At 39.3% G+C, this 22,839-nt stretch overlaps 1 protein-coding gene across 2 annotated transcripts in view; it reads left to right on the plus strand.

The window, feature by feature from the left end:
• ARHGAP42 (Rho GTPase activating protein 42) overlaps positions 1 to 22,839 on the plus strand; it is a 314,274-nt gene that overhangs the window by 72,151 nt on the left and 219,284 nt on the right. For both annotated transcript variants that reach the window (XM_038005287.2, XM_073020535.1), the window contains exon 2: positions 10,740 to 10,835. In XM_038005287.2, the coding sequence (XP_037861215.2) occupies positions 10,740 to 10,835 (96 nt within the window). The remainder of the gene's footprint in view (positions 1 to 10,739; positions 10,836 to 22,839) is intronic.

A 22,839-nucleotide genomic window follows, 5' to 3' on the forward strand; every position in this document is an offset into this window, starting at 1 on the left:
TACAATAATGCAATATTTCTCAAAGATTTCTCCTGAAATACATCTAATACGAGAGGAGGGAAAAATACCCTCTCGGTAGGCTGGGGACATAGCCCAAACTGGCTGCCTCAGAGGAAATATCAGGTACAAGCTAATTCATATGAAATAGGCTTTACCTGCAATATATGCATTTTAAAAATGCAAAAGTGTGTAAAATTACTTGGCTTCCTTCTCCCCAATTTTCGAATAAAAGTTGTAGCCCCCGGAAGATGCAATTAAGAGTGTCCATAGCTTTCTGAACCTCTGACTGCATACCATAAGGCACCCAGCATTTGGTGTCTGTGAATCAGCACATTGCGCTGATTGGATTACCTAGGGTAACTTTAGGATTACTTAATCTAGAAAGTAGCAAGTTTTAAAGGTACTTTCATAGGGCTGAAATTAACCACATGCACCATCCTTAAGTATAGCCATGAGGCTCTTGCAGACCAGATCTTGGTATCTTAATGTTATTGTAGCCCCTGGATGGTATGATGCAGATTTGCAGTCCTGCAGCTGTGCATACCTCTCTATTTGAAGGTCACAGCAGAGACAAAGGGCTGTTTCTGATGCGGAGAATGACTTTGTGGATGTTGAGAGAGTTAAGTTTAGATTGGTTTGTTTGGCTGGGATTTTGAGTTTGCAAAGAATAGTTTGAGAGAAACGATGAGTCAAAAAAAAAAAAAAAACCATAAAGATGACATCCTTCACTAGCCTAGTATGTCCTTTAAAATGAAATTAAAGGCTAGGTGCAGTGGCTTACCCTTATAATCCCAGCACTTTGGGAGGCCAAGGTGGGAGGATCACTTGAGGTCAGGAGTTTGAGACTAGCGTAGCCAACATGGTGAAACCCCATCTCTACTAAAAATACAAAAAAATTAGCCAGGTGTGGTGGCGGGTGTCTGTAATCCCAGGTACTCACAAGAGAATCGTGTGAACCCAGGAGGCAGAGGTTGCAGTGAGCCGAGATTGCACCACTGCACTCCAGCCCAGGTGACAGAGCAAGACTCTGTCTCAAAAAAAAAAAAAAAAAAAAAAAAAAGAAATTAAACTACTCATGATTTAACCACAAATGTATATGACACCAAGAAGGGCAGGGTGGAGAAAGGAAGTTGTAAGAGCTGGCAATAGGGTGACATGTGACATGAAAGGTAAGGTAACGCCAAATGTCCTTCCAAAGTCATTATCTTGGGTGGATGGATATATTAGGTAATAAAAAGAAAAATGGGCTGCAACTGAGGCTAACACACTGAGGCGTTCCCTTACTGAGTCTGTTGATAAGAGAGTAAGTTGTAAATGCTCAGCCAACAGTGGGAAGTGAGTGCTTGTACTGGGGCAGTAGTCGGGGGTGGGTAGGCAGACCAGAAAGTTCAGGCAAAGCAGGCCAGGCCACCCCTGAGTTACAGGGAAGCTTAGGAAAACAAAACTCCTCTATATTGGGTAACTTAGTATTTGTAGTTAAAGAAAAAAAAAAAAAGGGTAAGGGAGATATTTCAGAAAATGTTGCTTGGGGTGCCAGCATCTAAACTTAAATGACCACTTAGGAGTGGTTTGCGAAGAGATAACGTAGATAGTACTTTACAAAGAGAAACAGTATTGAGGTAAAACATGGTGGCTAAAGACAAAGTTATCTGAAGTCAAGAGTCTGAGGAAGAGAAATCTCAAGAGAGGGGGCAGAGGAATTGTTATTGAGGCAGAAAGAGACTCTGGAGAATGACATTGTGCCACTGTTCTTTACCCACCCATTTCAAGTTTTTTCCCCAGGGTAGGAAGATGGGTGGTTCATTTTATCCTTTGAACTTTTTATTTTTAACTTGGGTTGTAGCAAAGTGAAGTCTTTGTGGTTTCTCATTTTTAATTTTTATGGAATTTGTAGGTTTATAGAATCTGGATAAAATCTGGCCAAGTGTTGGTTCCTATTTGTTATTTTTAGGCTGAAATCTTCTGGAACTGCTTGCCAGACACATATCATTTATGGGATTACAAACTGTTTGGTCTTCATTAGAGGCCAGCGCCACTATTTATTTTCACTGAAGCTCTCTTGAAGATAGTAATTTAATACCCAGATTAAATATGTTATGCTTACAATGAAAATATTTCATATTCTGTATTTGCCATCATAATAAATAATGGTTTAATAGTTAACATTTGTTGAGAATCAGTATTTCAAGTTTGTGTTCTATACCAGACACTGTGCTGAGCCAGTTTTATGTAATATTCATGACAGTCTTGCAAAGGATTAACATCTTCCTTTTGCACTTGAGGAGCCTACGATTCAGAGGGGCTAAGTACTTGCTCTGAAACACATTGCAGTAAGTGGTGATCCCTGGATTGGCATCCATGTCTCTTTGACCCTTGTGCACGCGTAGTCTGTGACATAAAAGAATGATTGTTTCTAATCAAAGGACTTCTTTCCAGATCTGAGCACCTTCATCACAGAAGACATCGAAAACAGATGCTTAACTTAATATGCCTGCCAGGAGAGTGGATGTATCCACTGCAAAATGGGATGCAGACTCTGAATATACTTCTGCTGTAAAAATGAATGAGACTGCCTAAAGCTAGGCTAATTTGATTTACCAACTCGAAGGTGCCCAAACAAGCATGTTGTTCTAGCCTGGAATACAACACATTAATGTAGTGACCTAGGGCGTAGCCTGTGCTTTTTCTGCATTTTCAGGGGAATGAAGAACAGCATCAGGGCTCCATGGTTCTCTGGTAATTCTGTCTCCAGTGACCTCCTGTAGACATTCCCCTTGCTTCATGGCAGTGTTTCTCAAGGCCTTCAAGGAAAGAGAATTCCTTGATTTCCATTTCTGTTAGTTAGTCAAATTTCCTTCAGCTCAACTCTCGTTTATTGAGTGACTGCTACATACCAAACTTTGTTCATGGCCCTCTTAATGAAGACTGATTTTTAACATCAGATAACCACTATTTTCTAGGCATGTATATAAAACAGAAAATAGCAAAGATTGTGTTTTAAAACTTTGTTCAAGTAAGTGATAGGAATATTTTTTTACTGGCAAATTTCCATTGTGTTTTTCTTATACTTTGCCACACCCAGTATTCTTCTCTTCCGACTTTTCTCAATTTAACAATCTGACCCTTATAGTTCCTGAGAGCACACTAAAAACATAACTGCAGTTATTAAAAAAGCAAGGCTTACTTGGTGTTTCCTTGACATATTCTGTTATGTACTTTACTCAGTACATTACTCTACTGTGTAATGTACTGTGCTTTTTATTAAGGCTTTCCGTTATATTCGTGTGCATTTTTAGTACCACAGGCTTTTCAGTAGTTTATAGTGATTTTTTTTTTTTTTTTTTTAATAAGACAGAGTTTTGCTCTTGTTGCCCAGGCGAGAGTGCAATGGCACCATCTCGGCTCACTGCAACCTCCGCCTCCCAGGTTCAAGCAATTCTCATGCTTCAGCCTCACGAGTAGCTGGGATTACAGGCATGCGCTACCGCGCCCAGCTAATTTTTTTGTATTTTTAGTAGAGATGGAGTTTCACCATGTTGGTCAGGCTGGTCTTGAACTCTCGACCTCAGGGGATCCACACACATTGGCCTCCCAAAGTGCTGGGATTACAGCGTGAGCCACTGTGCCCGGCTGTTTATAGTGAATTTTTAATGTTAAGAATGTTTTGCCAGTTAGTTTACATTTCTTTCTTTCACTCTTTTTCAGGTAGCTGCTTTCTATTAGGCACTAAGGGCAGAAAGAGATGAAGAATATATACCTACCTTCAAGAAGCCTAAAACCTAAGATGTTATTCAGTGTGGCATTAGAAAATAGAGGAATGAGCATACATTTCCTTTGTCTTTTTAAAATTTTATTTATTTATTTATTTGAGGCAGAGTCTTGCTATGTCACCCAGGCTGGAGTGCAGTGGCATGATCTTGACTCACTGCAGCCTCCGCCCCCCGGGTTCAAGTTAATTCTCCTGCCTCAGCCTCCCAAGTAGCTGGGATTACAGGTGTGTGTACTACTGTGCCCAGCTAAATTTTGTGTTTTTTAGTAGAGATGGGGTTTCCCCATGTTTGTCAGGCTGTTCTCGAACTTCTGATTTCAAGTGATCCACCTGCCTCAGCCTCCCAAAGTGCTGGGATTACAGGTGTGAGCCACCGTGCCCAGCTCCTTTGTCTTTTAACATGGTGTTTTATAATGACCATTTTATGTACATTTGTTGCTAGATTATTCCATGCTCGGCATAGCTAGCTCTCTCATAAAGTCCAACATATAGAGTCTTGCTGTTTTAAAATTTATATAGCAGGTAAAGGATTCATTAAATATTATAAGGCTCATAGCCTTCCCAGTTCCTCTTCCTCTTCCTCCTCCTCCTCCTCTTCTTCTTCTTTTTTCTTTTCTTTTTTTTTTTTTTTTTTTTTTTGAGACAAGTCTCACTGTGTTACCCAGGCTGCAGTATAATAGTATTATCACAGCTCACTGTAACCTTGAACTCCTTTAGTCAGTGGTCCTCCCACCTTAGCCTCCTAAGTAGCTAAGACCACTGGCACAAGCCACTGCACCCAGCTGATTTTTAATCATTTTTTGTAGAGTTAAGGTTTTGCTATGTTGCACAGGTTCAATTTCAACTCCTGGCCTACAGTGGTCCTCCTGCCTCAGCCTCCCAAAGCATGGAGATTACAGGCATGAGCCACGGTGCCTAACCCCTCCCAGTTTTAATGCCCATCATTCTTTGGCAATTAACTATGATATGCCATGAAAGAGCACTCAGTTTGGGAAGCAGAAAAGCTATTCAGGTTGGAGTCCAGCTCTTAGACTCCAGGCAAGTTATTATTTAACTTTTCAGAGCACTGGCCCTCATAGCTTTGTGTAAGATTTAAGTATGTAAGAACTTTGAAAAAGTAAGACATCTTGCCAACACTATTGCTGTTGTTATTGAAAGCATACATTAAAGCTGCTTGTAAGTACTAAAACATTGTGGTCATCATCATTATTTCTGAAAGTGAATAACTCATGTTTTACAAGTGACTGTAAAAGCCACATTAGGGGCTTGTAAGAGTGTGAAAGGAAAGAAGGGAGGGTAAAAGACATCCAGGGGCTTGGAGTATTTATCCAATTTGCAGAAATTGATGGTTTCAACAAAAGAGCTGTTGTTTACAAGGTAGGGTCTTGGATGCTTGGGTAGTATTCATAGATGGTAGTTTCCTACCATTAATATACAACTTAAAATAAGGTGGGTAGGTTAGGTTTACAAATCACTGAGATAAAGGTGAAAGCATCACCAGAGAGTCCCAACATAATGGAGAGTTAAAGGCAGAGATAGTGTCACGTTGAAAGGGGTCAGAAAGAGCTTTTTGGAAAAAATGAGGACTTGAGGAGGACTTGAGGAGGACTTGAGAGAAATCTTGAAAAAGGGCCTTTTTTGACAATGAAGAATGGGAGAAAAGTATGTTCTAAGTAGGTGAAGTGACAATAAAAACATACATACAAAAGAATAGCAGGCTTGTTTCAGACAATAACCAGTACCTTAGCTTGGTGTGAGTCTTTAGAGACATGGTTGAGTATGTATGTGGAAGCTACCCTTTGGAAGATTCTAGACATATAGTTTTAGTCTTTCTGGTACATTGTTGCATCTTTCAAGTCCCTGTTCTTAGTGAGTCTTCTAACAACTCTACCCCTGCACACTCAATCCAAACTAATTGTGCCTTTTTATTTGCCACCTTTATTTAAGGTCTATGTGCAAAACTGTGTTGCAATGTGGTGAAGTGGGTATTCTGGAGCTGGCGCCCTGGGTTGAAATTTTGGTTCTGCTGTTTCTTAGTTTGTGTGACCTTGGGGAAGTCACTTAACTTATCTGTGCCTCAGTTTCTTAATCTGTAAAATGGGAGTGATGGCATCTAGTTCTTGTGGCTATTGTGAGGACTAATGAGTTAATTTATATTAAATGCTTACAAAAGTATCAGGTACTAGGTACTGTTGTTATTAATCTCTGTCAAACAATTTATCGATCGCCCTCTGTTACGATTAATTACATGCCTCACCCCGCTATGGGACTGCGCCCTTTAGGAGGGAAGGATACATTCTATTTTAACCTTTGTATTCTCATTGCTTTATAATGTCTGCCTTCTGCATGGTTGTGAAAAGACGAGAATTCTACAACACATATATCTAGACAAATTGCTCCTGTGAGTCTTCCTTAGATCCATTCCCAGAGAAGCTGGATTTTAGGAAGAACTACCTTATACCACTGGTTGTACTTGTTCTGACATAAATATATATAGCCCACTTCCGTAACTAACACTGTAAAAGCAATTCCATTAACACCTCCAAAATAACAAGGAGACCTCGGTTCTTAAGTCTGTGTGCAAGAAAAGTTGTAACTAAATATTTATTTAATCATAGGTGTTTTGTATTCCTCTAATGAAATGAAGTTTTAATGTTTCATTAACATCATCTAATCATGGAAGCTGGTGGTTAACTCTTTGATATGAAAACATAGTTGACTAATTAAAGCCCAGTATAACTTCTTTCAGGTGATAATGTGAATGCATGTGCAGACGCTTGATGCTTAACTTTCAGTCAGGCAAATGGGAAGGATGTGGTGTGTGTGTGGGGGGGGTGGGGGTGGGAGCATGTCAAGCATCTTTACTGTACACAGCTTGCTCACCAATAAATGAATGTTGGGTAATAATAGGGAGAGATACCCCTGTCTAAACTAGATTCTTTGATGGCATGGGATCTTTTGTCTTATACTTAAGAGAAAAATTTGACTCTTTAGTATGATACTTTAAAATTCAACAACAAATTAAAAAAATTATTAGGTTTTAAAATAGAGGTCTTTCTATTATGATGTGGATGAACTTTATTTAAAAGGTTTTAGAAACAGCTCTTCTGTTTTTTGTGCCTGGTCATGGTTTAGAAACTTTAGTTAGACAATTAGGAAAATATTGTGTCTCGTGTGATTTTAAATTAATGGGAAGATGTTGGGCTTTCTAATTCAGAATTGCACACTCAGTAGGAGATGGAGCCAAGATTAAAAGCATGAGCTGGATTCCTCATTTTAGAGATTGATCATTATTACTGCCAGAACATAACATAAGTTCTTTACCTTGATGGTTTTTTTGACCTCATCATTACTTCGGCATTAGGAAAATGAGAATAAATAGGAAGAAGATCAAGAACCCGAACACATTTGAAGTTGAAAATGTGTCATATTTGAGACTTCCCCTTCATTCTTAGAACTATCATTTGAACTAGTTGAGAGCCATATTTTCTTTTATAATCCTGTCTCTCATTATGCTTCCGGAAGGACTGTGAAAGGATTGTTCATGCATTCTTGATTCCATCAGGAGTTGAAATAGATGCCCATCTCTTACACAGAAATGCTGAACAATAATACTGTCATGGCTTGATGGCTTTGCAGTGTAGCGAGAAAATCTGAAACTGCTATCAGCAGATTGTCTTGAGCACTTTCCAAGGTTATCTAAGGTCCAAGAGTTGCCATCTTCATAACTGAAATTTTTATTTTTCCTTTCTTTGATATTGAACATGGACATAGTCAACATGTTCTGAGTGCTTTCTATGTGTTTGATACTGTTCTAAGTTCTTTATCTATATTAATTCATTTTCTCCTCACCATAACCCTGAGGAGTGGTTCTACTTAACAGATGGGATACTGAGGTACAGAGAGGCTATGAAACTTACCCACAGTCATGACACTTAATTATTGGTAGAAGCAGGATTCTAACCCAGTTAATCTGCCTTCAGTGCTCATACTCAGTAACTTGGCAGGGTAGCCTATGAGTGGGCCACTGTATTCTTGTTTGGAGATGGGAGTTACTGTCGTGCATTCACAGTGATCTCTGTGAAGGGACAAAACAGATTACCTTTTTCGGTCAAGGTGCAAGGCCATGGGAAGTCAAGAACTGTCTGGGAAGAAATGGAGATTGTGTCATGAGTTTCCTAGGACAGAGCTTCCAAATAGGCTCATCTGGGTTTGAGGGAAGTTCAGAGGAACTCTTGGTGGTGGTGAGGGGAGAGAAGGAAGGATATCCATTGCAGGGTTCCCAAGCATCTTGATCTGCCCATGTATCCCCAGTCTCAATTCTGCTGTAGGATTTACATTTGGGGCTTCAAATCCAGCAGAACATAAGGCCTTTATTTGTATACTACATATTTATTTGTATATTTGTGTACTTGTATATTTGTATACTACATATTTGTATACTACATATAAAAATAAAGGGTTGTTAAATGGAATGGTTTTCCTAAGTCTCAGGGAGAGTACCCAGAATTAAAAATGAAACTGTCTAATGTGTGTTTAAAAAGAAAAGCCTGTCTGAAATTTGAAGTCGGTGGTCTACGGAATTGTCCTTGGTGAGTGTGTTGGTAGGTCCTTGGCTGACAGTGGTACAAAATGTGACCTTCGTGTTTGGAGACCTTTTCACTCTTGAGTGCCCACGTTGACAGGTACTTGGACTTGGGGTTTCATGACTGTAGGGGCTGCCACAGTAAGTTCTGGGGTTATGTCTAGGCATAGGACCACAATTATTCTGTTAAATAAAAATTATTTTGACATTTGTAAAAATGATAAGGAAGACTTTATTCAGGACTATCACGACAGGTGTAAAGACTATGTCAGTAGACGAGAAAGATCTGGGTCAACTCTAAATACAACAAGAACAAGTGGGAATTTATGGCCAAGGAGCAGGATGGGGGGATTGGGTGGATGGAAAATGACTAAGAAGTGACATTGATGGGAGTAGGATTCTTACTGAAGAAAGGTGGGGGATGAGGAATTTGAACAAATATTGAGGGTAGGGGATTCTTTCTAGACTGACTTAGTAGAATCCTTGCTAAAACTAGGCTCTGCAGGCCCAGCAAGGGTCAGGGACAAGGTGGACGCCTAGTCAAGAAGAGGGCTTGAAGGAGCCTGACTCAAATTTGGCCAAAGAGGGAGAATTTATCAGTTCCTATTACTTGATTAAATGTAAGGACTCAGGTATTAGACTTGATCTCACACAAGAGACACTGTTAAGTGAAGTGTAGAGTGAGTTCCAGAAAAGTCTATTTTCTTATTGGTGTAGACATCTGTGACTGGGTTGACATAAATGATCAGAGTAGCTCTGAGAGATGGGCTCTTTAAGATTTTCCTGATGCTGCACTGTGAAGTGGATTTATTTTTATTTATTAGACTTAAGTAGGCTTTATTAAGTGCCAGACATGGTTCTAAACGCTTTGCAAATATTAACTCATATAATCCTCAAAACAATTCTATAAGATGGTTATGCCGTCTTCCCATTTTATATATAATTATGTATTGCTTAACAACAAGAACACATTTTGAGAAAAACATCCTTAGGCTGTTTTGTCATTGTACAAACATCATAGAGTATACTTACACAAGGCCAGGTGGTATAGCCTACTACTTATCTTTCCGTACGGTGAAGTAGGCTATCCCACCTAGGCTACAAACCTTTACAGCATGTTACTGTACTGAATACTGTAGGCAGTTGTAACACAATGGTAAGTATGTATATCTAAACATATCCACACATAGAAGAGGTACAGTAAAAATATGGTATAAAAGATTTAAAAAGAGATGCACCTACGTAGGGCAGCTACAGTATAGTCTAGTGGAACTACTGTGGTGTATGTTGTTATGCCGTGCTTGACTATGTGAGGAAACAGAGGCCCAGAGGAGTTAAATAATTTGTCCAAGGTCACATAGCAAGTAAGTGGTGGGGCTTGGATTTCCACCCAGGCAGCCTGGCTCCAGAGTCTGCATTCTTAATCACTCGGTTAGGTTGCATCCTGGGCTGTTGACTCCCAGGGATTTACTTCTTATTATTCTGGGCTTTTCTTTTTCTGCCCATAAATAAAGAATTCTTTTTCTAGGTTTAGTCAGACTCTGGGCCTTGTTCAGACTGAAGTCAGGATTGGAGAGTATGTTTAGCTTGAGTCTCGAAGTTATTTGTAAACAGCCTTTCAGGTCATCTTTTACCTTCTTGACCAAAATTGTTAGTTTATTGATAAAAACACATTTTCTACTTTTCCACTGTTTGTACAGAATATTATTGGTGACTCTTTCTAATCAACCGTTGGCTTTTTTCCCTTCACCAGCAAGCTCAGAAGCATTCCTTCTTTTTTTTTCTTTCTTTCTTTTCTTTTCTTTTCTTTTTTTTTTTATTTACACGAAAAAATGCTCCATTAGCTGAACAGTGAGAACACATGGCCACAGCAGGGGAACAACATACACTAGGGCCTGTTTGGCCAGGGGGAGGTGTGGGGGATGGAGAGCATCAGGATAAATAGCTAATGCATGCTGGGCTTAATACCTAGGTGATGGGTGATAGGTGCAGCAAACCACTATAACACACATTTACCTATGTAACAAACCTGCACATCCTGGCCATGTATCCGGAACTTGAAATAAAATAAAATAAAAATGCTCCATTTATGGTCAGCGAGTGGTAGTTCGTTGATAAAGGCTTTGGTAAACTGGCTTTCAGATAATACACATCTGCCACCAAAACTCTCTTAAAGCAGTAAATCTCCACTGTATAGAACTGACCAGATTCATTTTCGGTATTTATAGTGTCTTTAAATTTTGGTTAAATTAGTCAAACTGGTATTTCAAAGGATTATGGTTAATATAATAAAAAAATCAAAGTTTTATAATGTTATATTTGGAAACTCATCAGGATTCAATGGAACCTCACCTTATGGTTTTTTTGCTTAACTTTTAATTACAGATCTGTCTATGGCAGTGCAGAAATTTTCCCAGTCATTACAAGATTTCCAGTTTGAATGTATTGGTGATGCTGAAACAGATGATGAAATTAGTATCGGTAAGTACTACTGTTTTAGAAAGTTCTACTTCTAATATTTATTTTACTGAAATCAAATAGACACACACCTAAATAATAAACATCTAAAATATTTTCTGACTTTGACGATACTATAAGGGTGATTTTGGGTTTCTATGAAATAATTTTTTTTTTTTTTCCTTTTGAGACAGAGCCTCACTCCGTTGCCCAGGCTGGAGTGCAGTGGTGCAATCTTGACTCATTGCAACCTCCGTCTCCTGGGTTCAAGTGGTTCTCCTGCCTTAGCCTCCTGAGTAGCTGAGCTTACAGGCACCTGCCACCATGCCAAGCTAATTTTTGTATTTTTGGTAGAGACAGGATTTCACCATTTTGGTCAGCCTGGTCTCAAACTCCTGACCTCAGGTAATCCACCTGCCTCGACCTCCCAAAGTGCTGGGATTATTGGCGTGAGTCACCGTGCCTGGCCTAAAGAAAATATTATAAATTGCTTAAAATCGAAACTCTGTTTTTTTTTTTTTTCCCCATAAGGAAATGACTGAATCATTCTATAACTCAGGTCATCCCTGCTTTGAATTATTCATTCAAACAAATATATATATTAGGTATCTACTATTAAATTTACCAGGCACTGGTTTTAAAAATTACCTTACTATTTTTTTCTTCATACTGGTTTCTTTTTTAACTTGAATATTTGTTTTTAAAGAAAACAAATCAGTCACGATTCCCTAAACCCGTGTTCTTGCAGGATGCAGAACATTACCGGGGATCAGGAGACTTGAACCCTAATCTAACGTTGCCTTAGTAATTTGGCAATCTGTCCCTGGGGAAAGCATGCTCCTTTCTGAATCAGAAGGATTCATCTCCCATAAAATGAAGAGGTCATGTTTATATCTTTGAAGTTTTATCTGTCTCTGACTTTCTATTGTTTGAAGGTCTGATTCTTGTAACTCCCTCCACCGCCACCTTTTAAAGACCCCTCCATTTTCCAGTTTGTAGATGTGTGGTCCCTTTGTAGGCTAGATTCCAGATATGTCATGTACTGAAAAGAGTATATTAAATATGTATGTATATTTTAGAGGATATTACTAAGTGTACCCTACTTCCAGGTATAAAAATATGATATTACAAACACTGAGAACAGTGACTCCCAAACCTTAATGTCTATAGGAAACACCTGGAAATTTTTTTTGTTTTGTTTTGTTTTTTGGGAGACAGAGTCGTGCTCTGTCACCCAGGCTGGAATGCAGTGGTGCGATCTCAGCTCACTGCAACCTCTGCCTCCCACATTCAAGCAATTTTCCTGCCTCAGCCTCCCAATAGCTGGGATTACAGGTGCCCACCACCACGCCCAGCTAATTTTGTTTTTGTATTTTTAGTAGAGACGGGGTTTCACTACGTTAGTCAAGGTGGTCTTGAACTCCTGACCTCGTGATCCACCCACCTCAGCCTCCCGAAGTGCTGGGATTACAGATGTGAGCCACCGTGCCCAGCTGGAATCTTATTAATTGCCGGTCTTGGGTTGCATGTAAGATTCTCATTTCTAATAGATTTGAAGGTGATGTCCATGCTCCTAGTCCGTGGACCATGCTCTGAGAAGCTGGGATTTATAATCCCCTTCATACCTCTCCACAATCACATTCCTCTTCTTCCTCTGCCCTTTCTTTTTCTTCTGTAGTTCTACCAGTTATGTCTGTATTTCTAGACAGTATATTTCATTAGCTTTGACTATCTAAGTAGCAAGTCCTAGCACAGACCTTGCTGTGAAACAAAAGGGCAATGTTACCCCCACAAAAAAAGGCTCTCAGGAGAAGTTAAGCTGAATGAGTTTCGGCTTCAATATGTGGTTTTAGCTTGCCTGCATTCACAAGAGCTCCTTTTGGAGAAATCGCTGGGCAGGGTACAGAGTCCTTAGACAAGCTCTCTGCATATGAAATTTACACGATACATACATCATTGTGATCATATTGGCAGTCTTTCTGAGCAGATACATGCCCAGTGGTCATTCTCTTTGCTTGCTTTTTTTAGTAGTGTTAGTTAATTTGAGGGGAGGGTGGAGTGGCTGGTCTCCTTCAGCCCTCAGTTTTGTGATGAAAGATGGTCCCAGCCATGCCTGTTACTTGCCTGAGGTATAGTTAAAGTGCCTCCAGGAATAAGGGAGAGCCCTCCCACATGCATGACATCTTCCTCCTCACAGGAGAGCTGGGGAAGGGCAGCATTAGGGATCATGCACTGCCAACATTTGGAACAATAGTGGTCCTTTTGCTTGTCATTTCTTGACATTTGTGTTATAAATGTCTGGTCCTCAACATAGGCTTTGTAGTATACACTTAGCCAGGTAAAAGCCTAGATTATATTACTAAAATACAAATATATTAGCATTTTTAGAAAAGCTACACCCACATATTTACATAACAGTTATTTTCACTTAGTTGTTTATTTTGAGACAGAGTCTTGCTCTGTCACCTAGGCTGGAGTGCAGTGGCATGATCTCGGCTCACTGCAACCTCCGCCTCCTGTGTTTGAGTGATTCTCGTGCCTCAGCCTCCTGAGTAACTGGGATTATAGGCGTATGCCACCAGGCCTAGCTAATTTTTGTATTTTTATTAGAGATGAGGTTTCCCCATGTTGGCCAGGCTGGTCTCGATCTCCTGACCTCAGGTGATCCACCTGCCTTGGCCTCCCAAAGTGCTGGGATTACAGGTATGAACCACTGTGCCCAGCCTTCACTTAGTTATATTAAGCTATAAATTCCATGGAGGCAGAAGCCAGATTTTTTTCTTTTTTAACCCTTTTGGCCTTTTCACTTGACCTGGATCTTCATAGTAGACCCTCAGATAAATTGTTGAATAAATGACATAATTTTCCTCATAAACTTTAATTTTTTTCACTTATATACATATTTTTCTAATACAATGATATATGTAATTTGGTATTTTTTTCTTTGGAAAGAGAATTATAGCAAATACTCCTGGGTTTCCACAGATGATATAATTTTAATGACTTCATGAATTTATTTCATCAGGTTCATATACATGAATTTATGAAATAATCCCTATAGTATGTTCAGGTTACTTCTGGTTGACCCTTTACCTGTTATTATTAAGAGTACAGTAAACATCTTTCTGTATGTTTCCATTTCCATTAAGCTTCTTACTTAAAAGTCATCTTGAAGTCACACATGTATGTAGTAACTGCAGATGTAGGGTTTTTAATCACTGTGCTATGCAACCTTCTAGGCAGATGTTAGATAATTTCCCCAAGTTGTAGCGAACTTGATAGCTCAACAGTGGCGTGTTTGACTCTTTCCACTTTGGCTAATTGAACATTGTTGTGCAGCTGTTGCAGATTAGATTCTAGAGGTGTGAATTGATCAGCAGGTGAAGGCTTATAAGCAATGAATATTACATTACATTCTCATGCTATATGGGCTTTGAGAAGTTAAATCTCAGGTTGGAGATCAGGAGATGAAGAATCTACACAAGTAAATGTAATATTGCTTGCTAATTTTAAATCAGGAGATTTATTTAACCCCTTTGCACTGGGAATCTGATTTAAATAGCAACGCTATTAGGAAAACTTAGAGCAAAATGACTTATAAGTATAAAATATTTCTGGAACACATATTAAACATATAAAAATATAAATACGTTTCAATATCCTATTCAACACTTTTTGCCCTTTACCTGAGCTCCTACATACACTCTAAATGGTTAAAAATAAATTGTGTAGATAATAAAGTAGTAGTAAGAGGCTCTGAAGAATCATGGCTGACATGAAGATTATGAGATTATCCCAAGCTGTTCTACCAAGGACAAGGAACTGGAAAATGTATCCCTGGGACTAACGTGTGTGTCTGGAGTGGGTGGAGCACAAGGATCACGCTTATCCTCCTTCATTGGCTTCAGTTCTACGTGGGAAGGTACAGCGTTTCCGCTGTCTTTGCCTTGTTGAAGCCTGAGTTCCAACGACTTTGTTGTTGCTCTGATTTAATGAAAGGGGAATGAGGTAGGGACAGCTGTGACTCTGAACAGCGAGCAATAGCCCCACCACACTCTCAGCTGGAGTAGGCTTGAGACCTACCGATGACATAGCCACAAAATCCTGTGACTTACAAAGAAGCTCATCTTCTGTATGTGGGTCATGTCAGCGCAAAAGGACTTGAAAAGTAAGACATTGGCAGGCTTTCTGTGTGTAAGGCGTGGTGGGAATGGGTAGGAAGGCAATAGGAAGATGAATAAAGATGTCTGCTTTCATTGTGCTTACAGTGGAAGAGAATGAAAAAAAGGTTTGTGGCCAAGTAAGGAAGAGAAGGTTGTGTTACTATATCAGTGTAATTTCCTAATTATGAAAGTTGTTCTGGGAGTGTGTTTGATGTGTAGGCCCATGTCTGGCCTGTACATCTGCCCCAGCCCTTCACCAGTTCCCTCTGCCCCTACCCTTTTGGCCTGTGCTTGCTGGGTTCTTTGTTTTGTTTTGTTTTGTGCCAGTGACACAGTGCTGGTTTGGAAGGAGGCAAAATGGGATTCGTTGTTCAAGACCCAGTGGGGAATTCCTGTGGCTCAGAGAGTAGGTCAGGACTGAAGTCCCAAGCAGGGTAGTGTCCTGTACTTTTTTTTTTTTTTAGCATCTCCCTTTTCATTGAAGAGCATCAAGAGGCCATTGCCCTCCCTTCGCTAAGGATAAATGAGCTGCAGGTGAGCTTTGGCCTTTTCCCTTTCATCTGCTCACTGCAGTGCTCGGTGAGTGGGAAGTGGCCTATTGAGCCCATCTGCTTAACTTCCCACAGCTGCACTAACTGCCCACTTTTTATTTGGCTTTGGTTTTTTGAACTAAGGAAGACATTGAGTTAGGAGTACAGTGCTAGACACGTGGGGCTCAGAAATCGGTGATGGAGGGGAAGAAAGTGACTATAAACCGGTATAAGATAGATTCAAGGCACCTCTCATATCATACATTTATAGGGGTAGATCAAATACAAAAGGTACCATTATGTAACTATAATTACACAAAGTAATATGTGTGTAAATACAGAAACAATACTCATTGCAGCAGTCCTGGAGCACACTCTTGCATGGGAACTGATAATCTTCCAATATGAGTTATTTGTCCAGCCTTAAAACTTTACTGATAGGAAATAAAAGGTTATTTGTGCAGAAACTAAAATCATATTCTTTTGAAAACATTGTTTATGGTGGGTTAGTTTAAATGGTTGGATGTCCAAAGATACTACTATGAACCTGCCTATGAGATGGGTTGTTTAGCTACATTGATATAGCACATTAGTATATAGGATAATAAAAGACTGTAAGTCTTAGCACATCACTTGAGAATTTTTATCCACACCAAAGCTGGAGTATGCAAGTTACTCTATTTTGTTTTTGTATTTAGTACTTACAATTTGAAATAATTTTAAAACAAAGATTAAAAATGAGAAGACCTCTAGGTTTTATTTTAAAAATTTAGATATTATGGCCGGGTTCGGGGGCTCACTCTTGTAATCCTAGCACTTTGGGAGGCCGAGGCAGGTGGATCACCTGAGGTTGGGAGTTCGAGACCAGCCTGACCAATATGGTGAAACCCCATCTCTATGAAAAATACAAAATTAGCTGGGCGTGGTGGCAAATGCCTGTAATCACCCAGCTACTTGGGAGGCTGAAGCAGGAGAATAGCTTGAACGCGGGAGGGGGTGGTTGCGGTGAGCTGAGATCGCGCCATTGCACTCCAGCCTGGGCAACAAGAGCAAAACTCCGTTTCAAAAAAAAAAAAAGTTAGATATTGTTAGTCAAACTGAACTAGTGCCAATAAAAATGTTAGTCATTAATATGAGGCAAAGTTTATTCATTCTATGTAATCTTGGAAACCATTGGAAAGTCCAGTTGCAATTGTGCATAAACAGCTTGGTTAGTGATGTTGTATGATGACCTAGACTCTGAGGAAAGTCTTGAACAGTATGAGCTTTGGACTCAAGAGATTAAACATTTACCAAGAAGGAGAGTCACTTTGCTAGTAAATATTTTTGGTGGAGACTTCATTCCTGTAGACACACCTAAACAGAAAATTCCTGTGGTGGTGACAGGCAATACACTACCATTTGTCAACTAAGGTAATAGCTCCAAATTCTGAGGGGAGAAATGAGTCAGTAAATTAAGTAGTTTGAATCAAACTGTATTTTTTAACAGTCCCCCAGCTATTTCTGACATAACTAATGTATTGCTGGTCCCTTGTTTACTCCGTTTTGAATGTAGATATGCAGACATAGCAACAAGGATAGTGCTTAATAGTTAGCATCAGCCAGGCATGGTGGCTCACGCCTGTAATCCCAGTGCTAGTACTTTCGGAGGCCTAGACAGGCGGAGTTCAAGACCGCCTGTCTAGGCCTCCGAAAGGAGTTCAAGACCAGCCTGATCAACATGACAAAAACCCATCTCTTCTAAAAATACAAAGATGAGCTGGGCATGATGGCACATGCCTGTAGTCCCAGCTACTCGGGAAGCTGAGGCAGAAGAACCGCTTGAACCCAGGAGGTGGAAGTTGCAGTGAGCTAAGAATTCACCATTGCACTCCAACCTGGTCAACAAAGCGAAACTCTGTCTCAAAAAAACAAAACAAAACAAAACAAAACACGAAGAGCATGTTGCATTTTTAAAAAGAAACTTTTGTATGAAAATATTTGTACAAATTGTATATGTACTGATTGATGGATGAGAGCTCAAACCTGAACCAAGTTTTGTGTACAGCATTGGCTGAGGTGCACCTGACATTTTCTTGTTCTGTCTTTAGGAGAATGTGTTGAAAGGTGAAGGTATAGAAGGTTAAAATAGTGAAAATTCAAGTCACAGGAGCTTTACTCTGTCTTCCTGTGCTGGCAGTGCTTTGCCGAGGTGCAAATATTTATTGTTTGTTACCTCTCTGAGGCTGGGTGTGCATCAGTGGGTTACTGTGGTGAGGTGACTCACCTTGATTTGTAGATAGAAACCTGAGAGTGATCTTGGATACCTGATTTGAGGGTGTCAAGAAGAATTTTTTCAAGGGAGTGGCTGGAAAATCTCCTTCAGTTTCTTTGTCAGAAGAGTGACTGTGTAGAAAAGGCATAAAATTTTCACTCACTTTGAAGATGCGTCTGTTAGGTCAAATGGAAAGGTAATATTTGATTCTGTTTCCCAAATGAGAAATAAGAATATAGTCTAGGGTGGAAAGTATGGGAAACAATTTACTTTATGTATTTTGAAAGGATTCCTCTATAGTGTAGAAACCCTTTGAGAGATAATAGCCTTTGTTTCAGGTTAAAAATCATAACTGCCATAATAAATGCAGAAAATACATTCAAAAGATCATTAATAATTTTTGTTACAAAAGGGCCTATTTTCTTTTTTGACTTAAGCTAATTCAATGATTAAATTATTGAAAATACCTCAGTGAAAATTTTCTTCAGAATTTGGTCCTGAGCTACAAATATGCATTTTTACAGTTTACTCTTAATATTTGTCTAGTGATATTGTGATACAAAAGGTAGAACTGGGCGGGTGTGATAGCTCACACCTATAATCCTAGTGCTTGCAGAGGTCATGGTGGGAGGAATGCTTGAGACCAGGAGTTCCAGACCAGCCTGGATGAGGCCCCAGTTCTATAAAAAGTAAAAATTTAGCCAGGCATGGTGGCATGCACCTAAAGACCTAGCTACTCAGGAGGCTGAGGCTGGAGGATCCCTTGAGCCCAGAAGTTGAGGTTACATTAAGCTATGATCACACCACTGTACTGCAGCCCGGGTAACATGTTGAGACCCTGTCTCTTAAGGAAAGAAAAAAAAAAAAAAAAAAGAAAAGGTGAAGTTGTTTGTAGCCATGAGATTCTTCTTGGGTGTTTTTAGGAAAAATTTCTAAACCAAAGGCAATGCCATTATCAACCACAACTGAACTCTTCTAAAAGAGACCTGTGATACTTTATTAAATTCAAGGAAGTAAACTACCTTCTCATTTGCTGAATCAAAAACAATATCCATCAGTTTTTACAGATCCTCATTACAACCACTTAAATGTGGTTATATAAAACAGGAAGTTGTGTATTAAAATGGAACATTTCTAAATGCCTAAATTGTTTATACAAATAACATTTTCTTTTTAACTCTGCAGAGGAAGCATATTTTACTTTTTAATAGCTCTCAGTTGGACAATTGTATTATTGTTTTCCTTTTGTTTTTTTTTTTTAAACCACCCTTATTTTTGTACCCACACAGAAACCACCCACAATTAATGATTGAAGCAGCTGGGAAAGTTGCACATTTCAGGTGGTGTTCCTCTCTTAAAGAAAACATGCTACTCAAGAGAGATACTTTTATCATATTAGCTGTGTATTTTGAAGCACTTTATTTGACTTAATTTGAAATTCAAAAGCTTAGGTGTTTCATGTTTTAGGCTTTGAGTAAAAAATAACCTGAAATCTTGTCATGTCACAAGCCTGGAAAGACATTTAACTTTTAACTTATTGATAGATATTAATCCCCTAAAACCTCATTTCTTTTTTTGTGACTTTGTTCTGCCCAACGAAAAAAAGCCCAGTCTTTTGTACAGAAGGCTCACTTGCTTATCACCTGTAGCAAATTATATGCTCTTTGAGGTCTGACAGTTTTACTCGTATTCCTATTCCTTCTTAGTACTTTAGGGCTTTATTTGTAGCAAAGATTTAATAAATATTTATTGAGTGAATAATGCCCCCCTGCAAAACCTATTAAACTTTTACAGAAATGAATCACTTTAGGGTAAATAGAATTTTAGAGCCTTACATGAAAAATAATATATGCATTGGCTGGGCGTGGTGGCTCACGCCTGTAATCCCAGCACTTTGGGAAGCAGAGGTGGGTGGATCACCTGAGGTCAGGAGTTCAAGACCAGCCTGACCAACATGGAGAAACTAAAAATACAAAGCTATCTCTACTAAAAATACAAAATTAACTGGGCTTGTGGTACATGCCTGTAATCCCAGCTACTTGGGAGGCTGAGGCAGGAGAATTGCTTGAACCTGGGAGGCAGAGGTTGCGGTGAGCCGAGATTGTACCGTCGCGCTGTAGCTCGTGCAACAAGAGTGAAACTGCATCTCAAACAAACAAACAAACAGAAAAACCATATATATATATATAACTATATTTATATATGTACTTACTTGAATATATCTACTATGGTCTTTTCAGTATGCTAATCTAAATTTTCAGAGGGTAATAGGTCATATATTTACACACATGCACGTACATATGTAATTTTTACATGTACTTTAGAATCATTTAGAGCAAGTTTTTGGCTGGGCGTGGTGGCTCACACCTGTAATCCCAGCACTTTGGGAGGCCGAGGCAGGTGTATTACCTGAAGTCAGGAGTTCGAGACCTGCCTAGCCAACATGCTGAAACCCTGTCTCTACTAAAAATAGAAAATTTAGCCAGGCATGGTGGTGTGTGCCTGTAGTCTCAGCTACTTGGGAGTTTGAGGCAGGAAAATTACTTGAACTTGGGAGTCAGAGGTTGCAGTGAGCCGAGATTGCACCACTGCACTCTAGCCTGGGGGACAGAGAGAGACTCCATCTCAAAAATTAAAAAAAAAAAAAAGTTTAAAAAATATTTATAAATATTAAAATAAATTTTAAACCAGAGCTAAAAATTTATTCTCTTTTTATATTTGTTCAATATTTATTGACTACCTGTTATGTGACAAGAACTGTGCTTGTGAAAAAGGTGGTCCAAATTTTGCCCTCATGGAGTATACAAACTAAAGGATAAGGTGGTAACAATACCCTCATTTAAAATAACATGATTTTAAAAAAGTCTTATTTTAGGGAGGTGGATAGAGAGTCAAGGAGGACTTTTATCTATGGTTAGTAAAAAATAATCTCAACAAAATAATCAGATAGCGGAATAAATGCTGATGACGCATGCTAATTTGGGATGCAGAAATATATATTTGATCCTAATTATTTGCAAGTTTTATAGTTTTGAATTAACATAGTCTAAAACGTATTGGTAACCCCAAAAGCAATATTGCTGGCGCATTTGTGGATATGGGCAGAACAGTGATGAAGCTGGTCCACCTGAACCACCCAGGATCCACTCTATGAAGCATGGTGGAGTGTTATTGAAGACGAATAATACGATAGGTTTTTTGCTTTTCTGTAAGAGCGACATTGTTAAAGCCAAAGGCCGATAGGGATTAGAGTCAGAAACCGGCTTTGTAGCTTTCTCTTGCCTCCCTGTTAAACTTGTCTGTGCCTGCATTTCCTGGTTGTACAACTCATTTATTCAGTAAATACTCAAGTATCAACCAGATCTAAGCCACAATGAGTGGCACAGGTAGTTTAAATTTTTTTTGGAGGACACCAACGTTAAACAACCAATGACAGTGAAGTCACAATTGTTTTGAATGGTGTAAAAACAAAGCTTATTATGCTAAGAGAACATAGTCAAGATAGACTAGGCGTTGTTGGGTGCCTATTGGTTAACATCAGACTCTAGAAAAATAAGTGATGGCCTTTGTGGGTGTTACGTGCACAGCTTCCACTTTCATTAATTGGAAAGAGGTCACTAGTAATAGATCATTTCTCAAAGTTCAGCCACTGGCCCTGCTTTTTTGGTATTTTCCTAGTTTTCTTTGTGGAGTTTCTCTACCTTATGTTTAATATACTGTCATATAAATTCTTCATCAGTTTTAAAATAGCCTTTGAGGATGGTATTGTACCATAGGTGTTTTCTTGGTGTGGAGTAGTTTACTTCTTTCTCTCTGGGAGTTGCATTTCTATAGTTCTAGGATCTTTCTCTTACTTTCTTTATGCACATGTGAGGGTGGGGAGGAACGACATGAGCTGTTGATTTTTTTTTTTTTTTTTCTGAATGATCAGAAAATGCTACTTCTGACTTAGAAATGTTGGCTTGGTTTCGCAAATCACAAATTTAGTATACTGGAGTAGAAAGAGATTTTGGTGAGCATGGGAGATAATGCTAATGTTTTCCTTTAGACCCAGGGGTGAAATGATTTTCTGAAGTCACATGAGTACCAGAACCTTGATAACTGGCTCTTAGGTTGTCAACTTTGACTTTGAGGTTACTTGTTCATTCACTCAGTAAGTATTTACCAAGCACCGAGAATTTGTCAGGTGCCATGTTGGGTGCTGAAGATACATCATTGTGCAAAACAGAAATAAATGCTCACCCCAAGGGGGTTTGTATTCTTTTTTTGAGACGGAGTCTCGCTCTGTCGCCCAGGCTGGAGTGCAGTGGCCAGATCTCAGCTCACTGCAAGCTCCGCCTCCCGGGTTTATGCCATTCTCCTGCCTCAGCTTCCTGAGTAGCTGGGACTACAGGCGCCCGCAACCTCGCCTGGCTAGTTTTTTTTTTTTTTTTTTTTTTGTACTTTTTAGTAGAGACGGGGTTTCACCGTGTTAGCCAGGATGGTCTCGGTCTCCTGACCTCGTGATCTGCCCGTCTTGACCTCCCAAAGTGCTGGGATTATAGGCTTGAGGCACCGCGCCCGGCCAGGGTTTTGTATTCTTGTCAGAGAAGTTAGATGATAAAACACGTAAGTTCACGATATATTAAACTACGACAAGTGTTACGGAGATACAAGGAGTCACAATTATTCAGATATTTTTCTGTAATACTTTTAATATACAGATATCTGTAATTTAAAGATGTTGGTGTTACAACAAACTGCATGTGAAGTGAAGCTTGGTTTATTCTCCATTAATCAAATTTATATGATCCCACAGATACTGACCTAATTCTGGATTTGAAACCATTTGGTGCAAAAGGAGTAAGTGATCTCTGATGCACACTGGCTGCACCAGCACTAGTTTTTTGTTTGTTTGTTTGTTTGTTTTTTGTTTTTAAATGCATTTAGAGCATTGGAGAATTTTCCAGATTCTCTATTTGTCCTCCTGCTCTGGATCATTAGACTTCTTTTCCTGCTTGGGCATACTTAGTCTGATTGTACACTTGAGTTTTCATTACCTTGACATATGTGATATTGAAGAAAACCAGGATGTGATATCC

The sequence above is a fragment of the Chlorocebus sabaeus genome, chromosome 1, assembly GCF_047675955.1.
Source record: "Chlorocebus sabaeus isolate Y175 chromosome 1, mChlSab1.0.hap1, whole genome shotgun sequence".
Classification (NCBI taxonomy): Eukaryota; Metazoa; Chordata; class Mammalia; order Primates; family Cercopithecidae; genus Chlorocebus; species Chlorocebus sabaeus.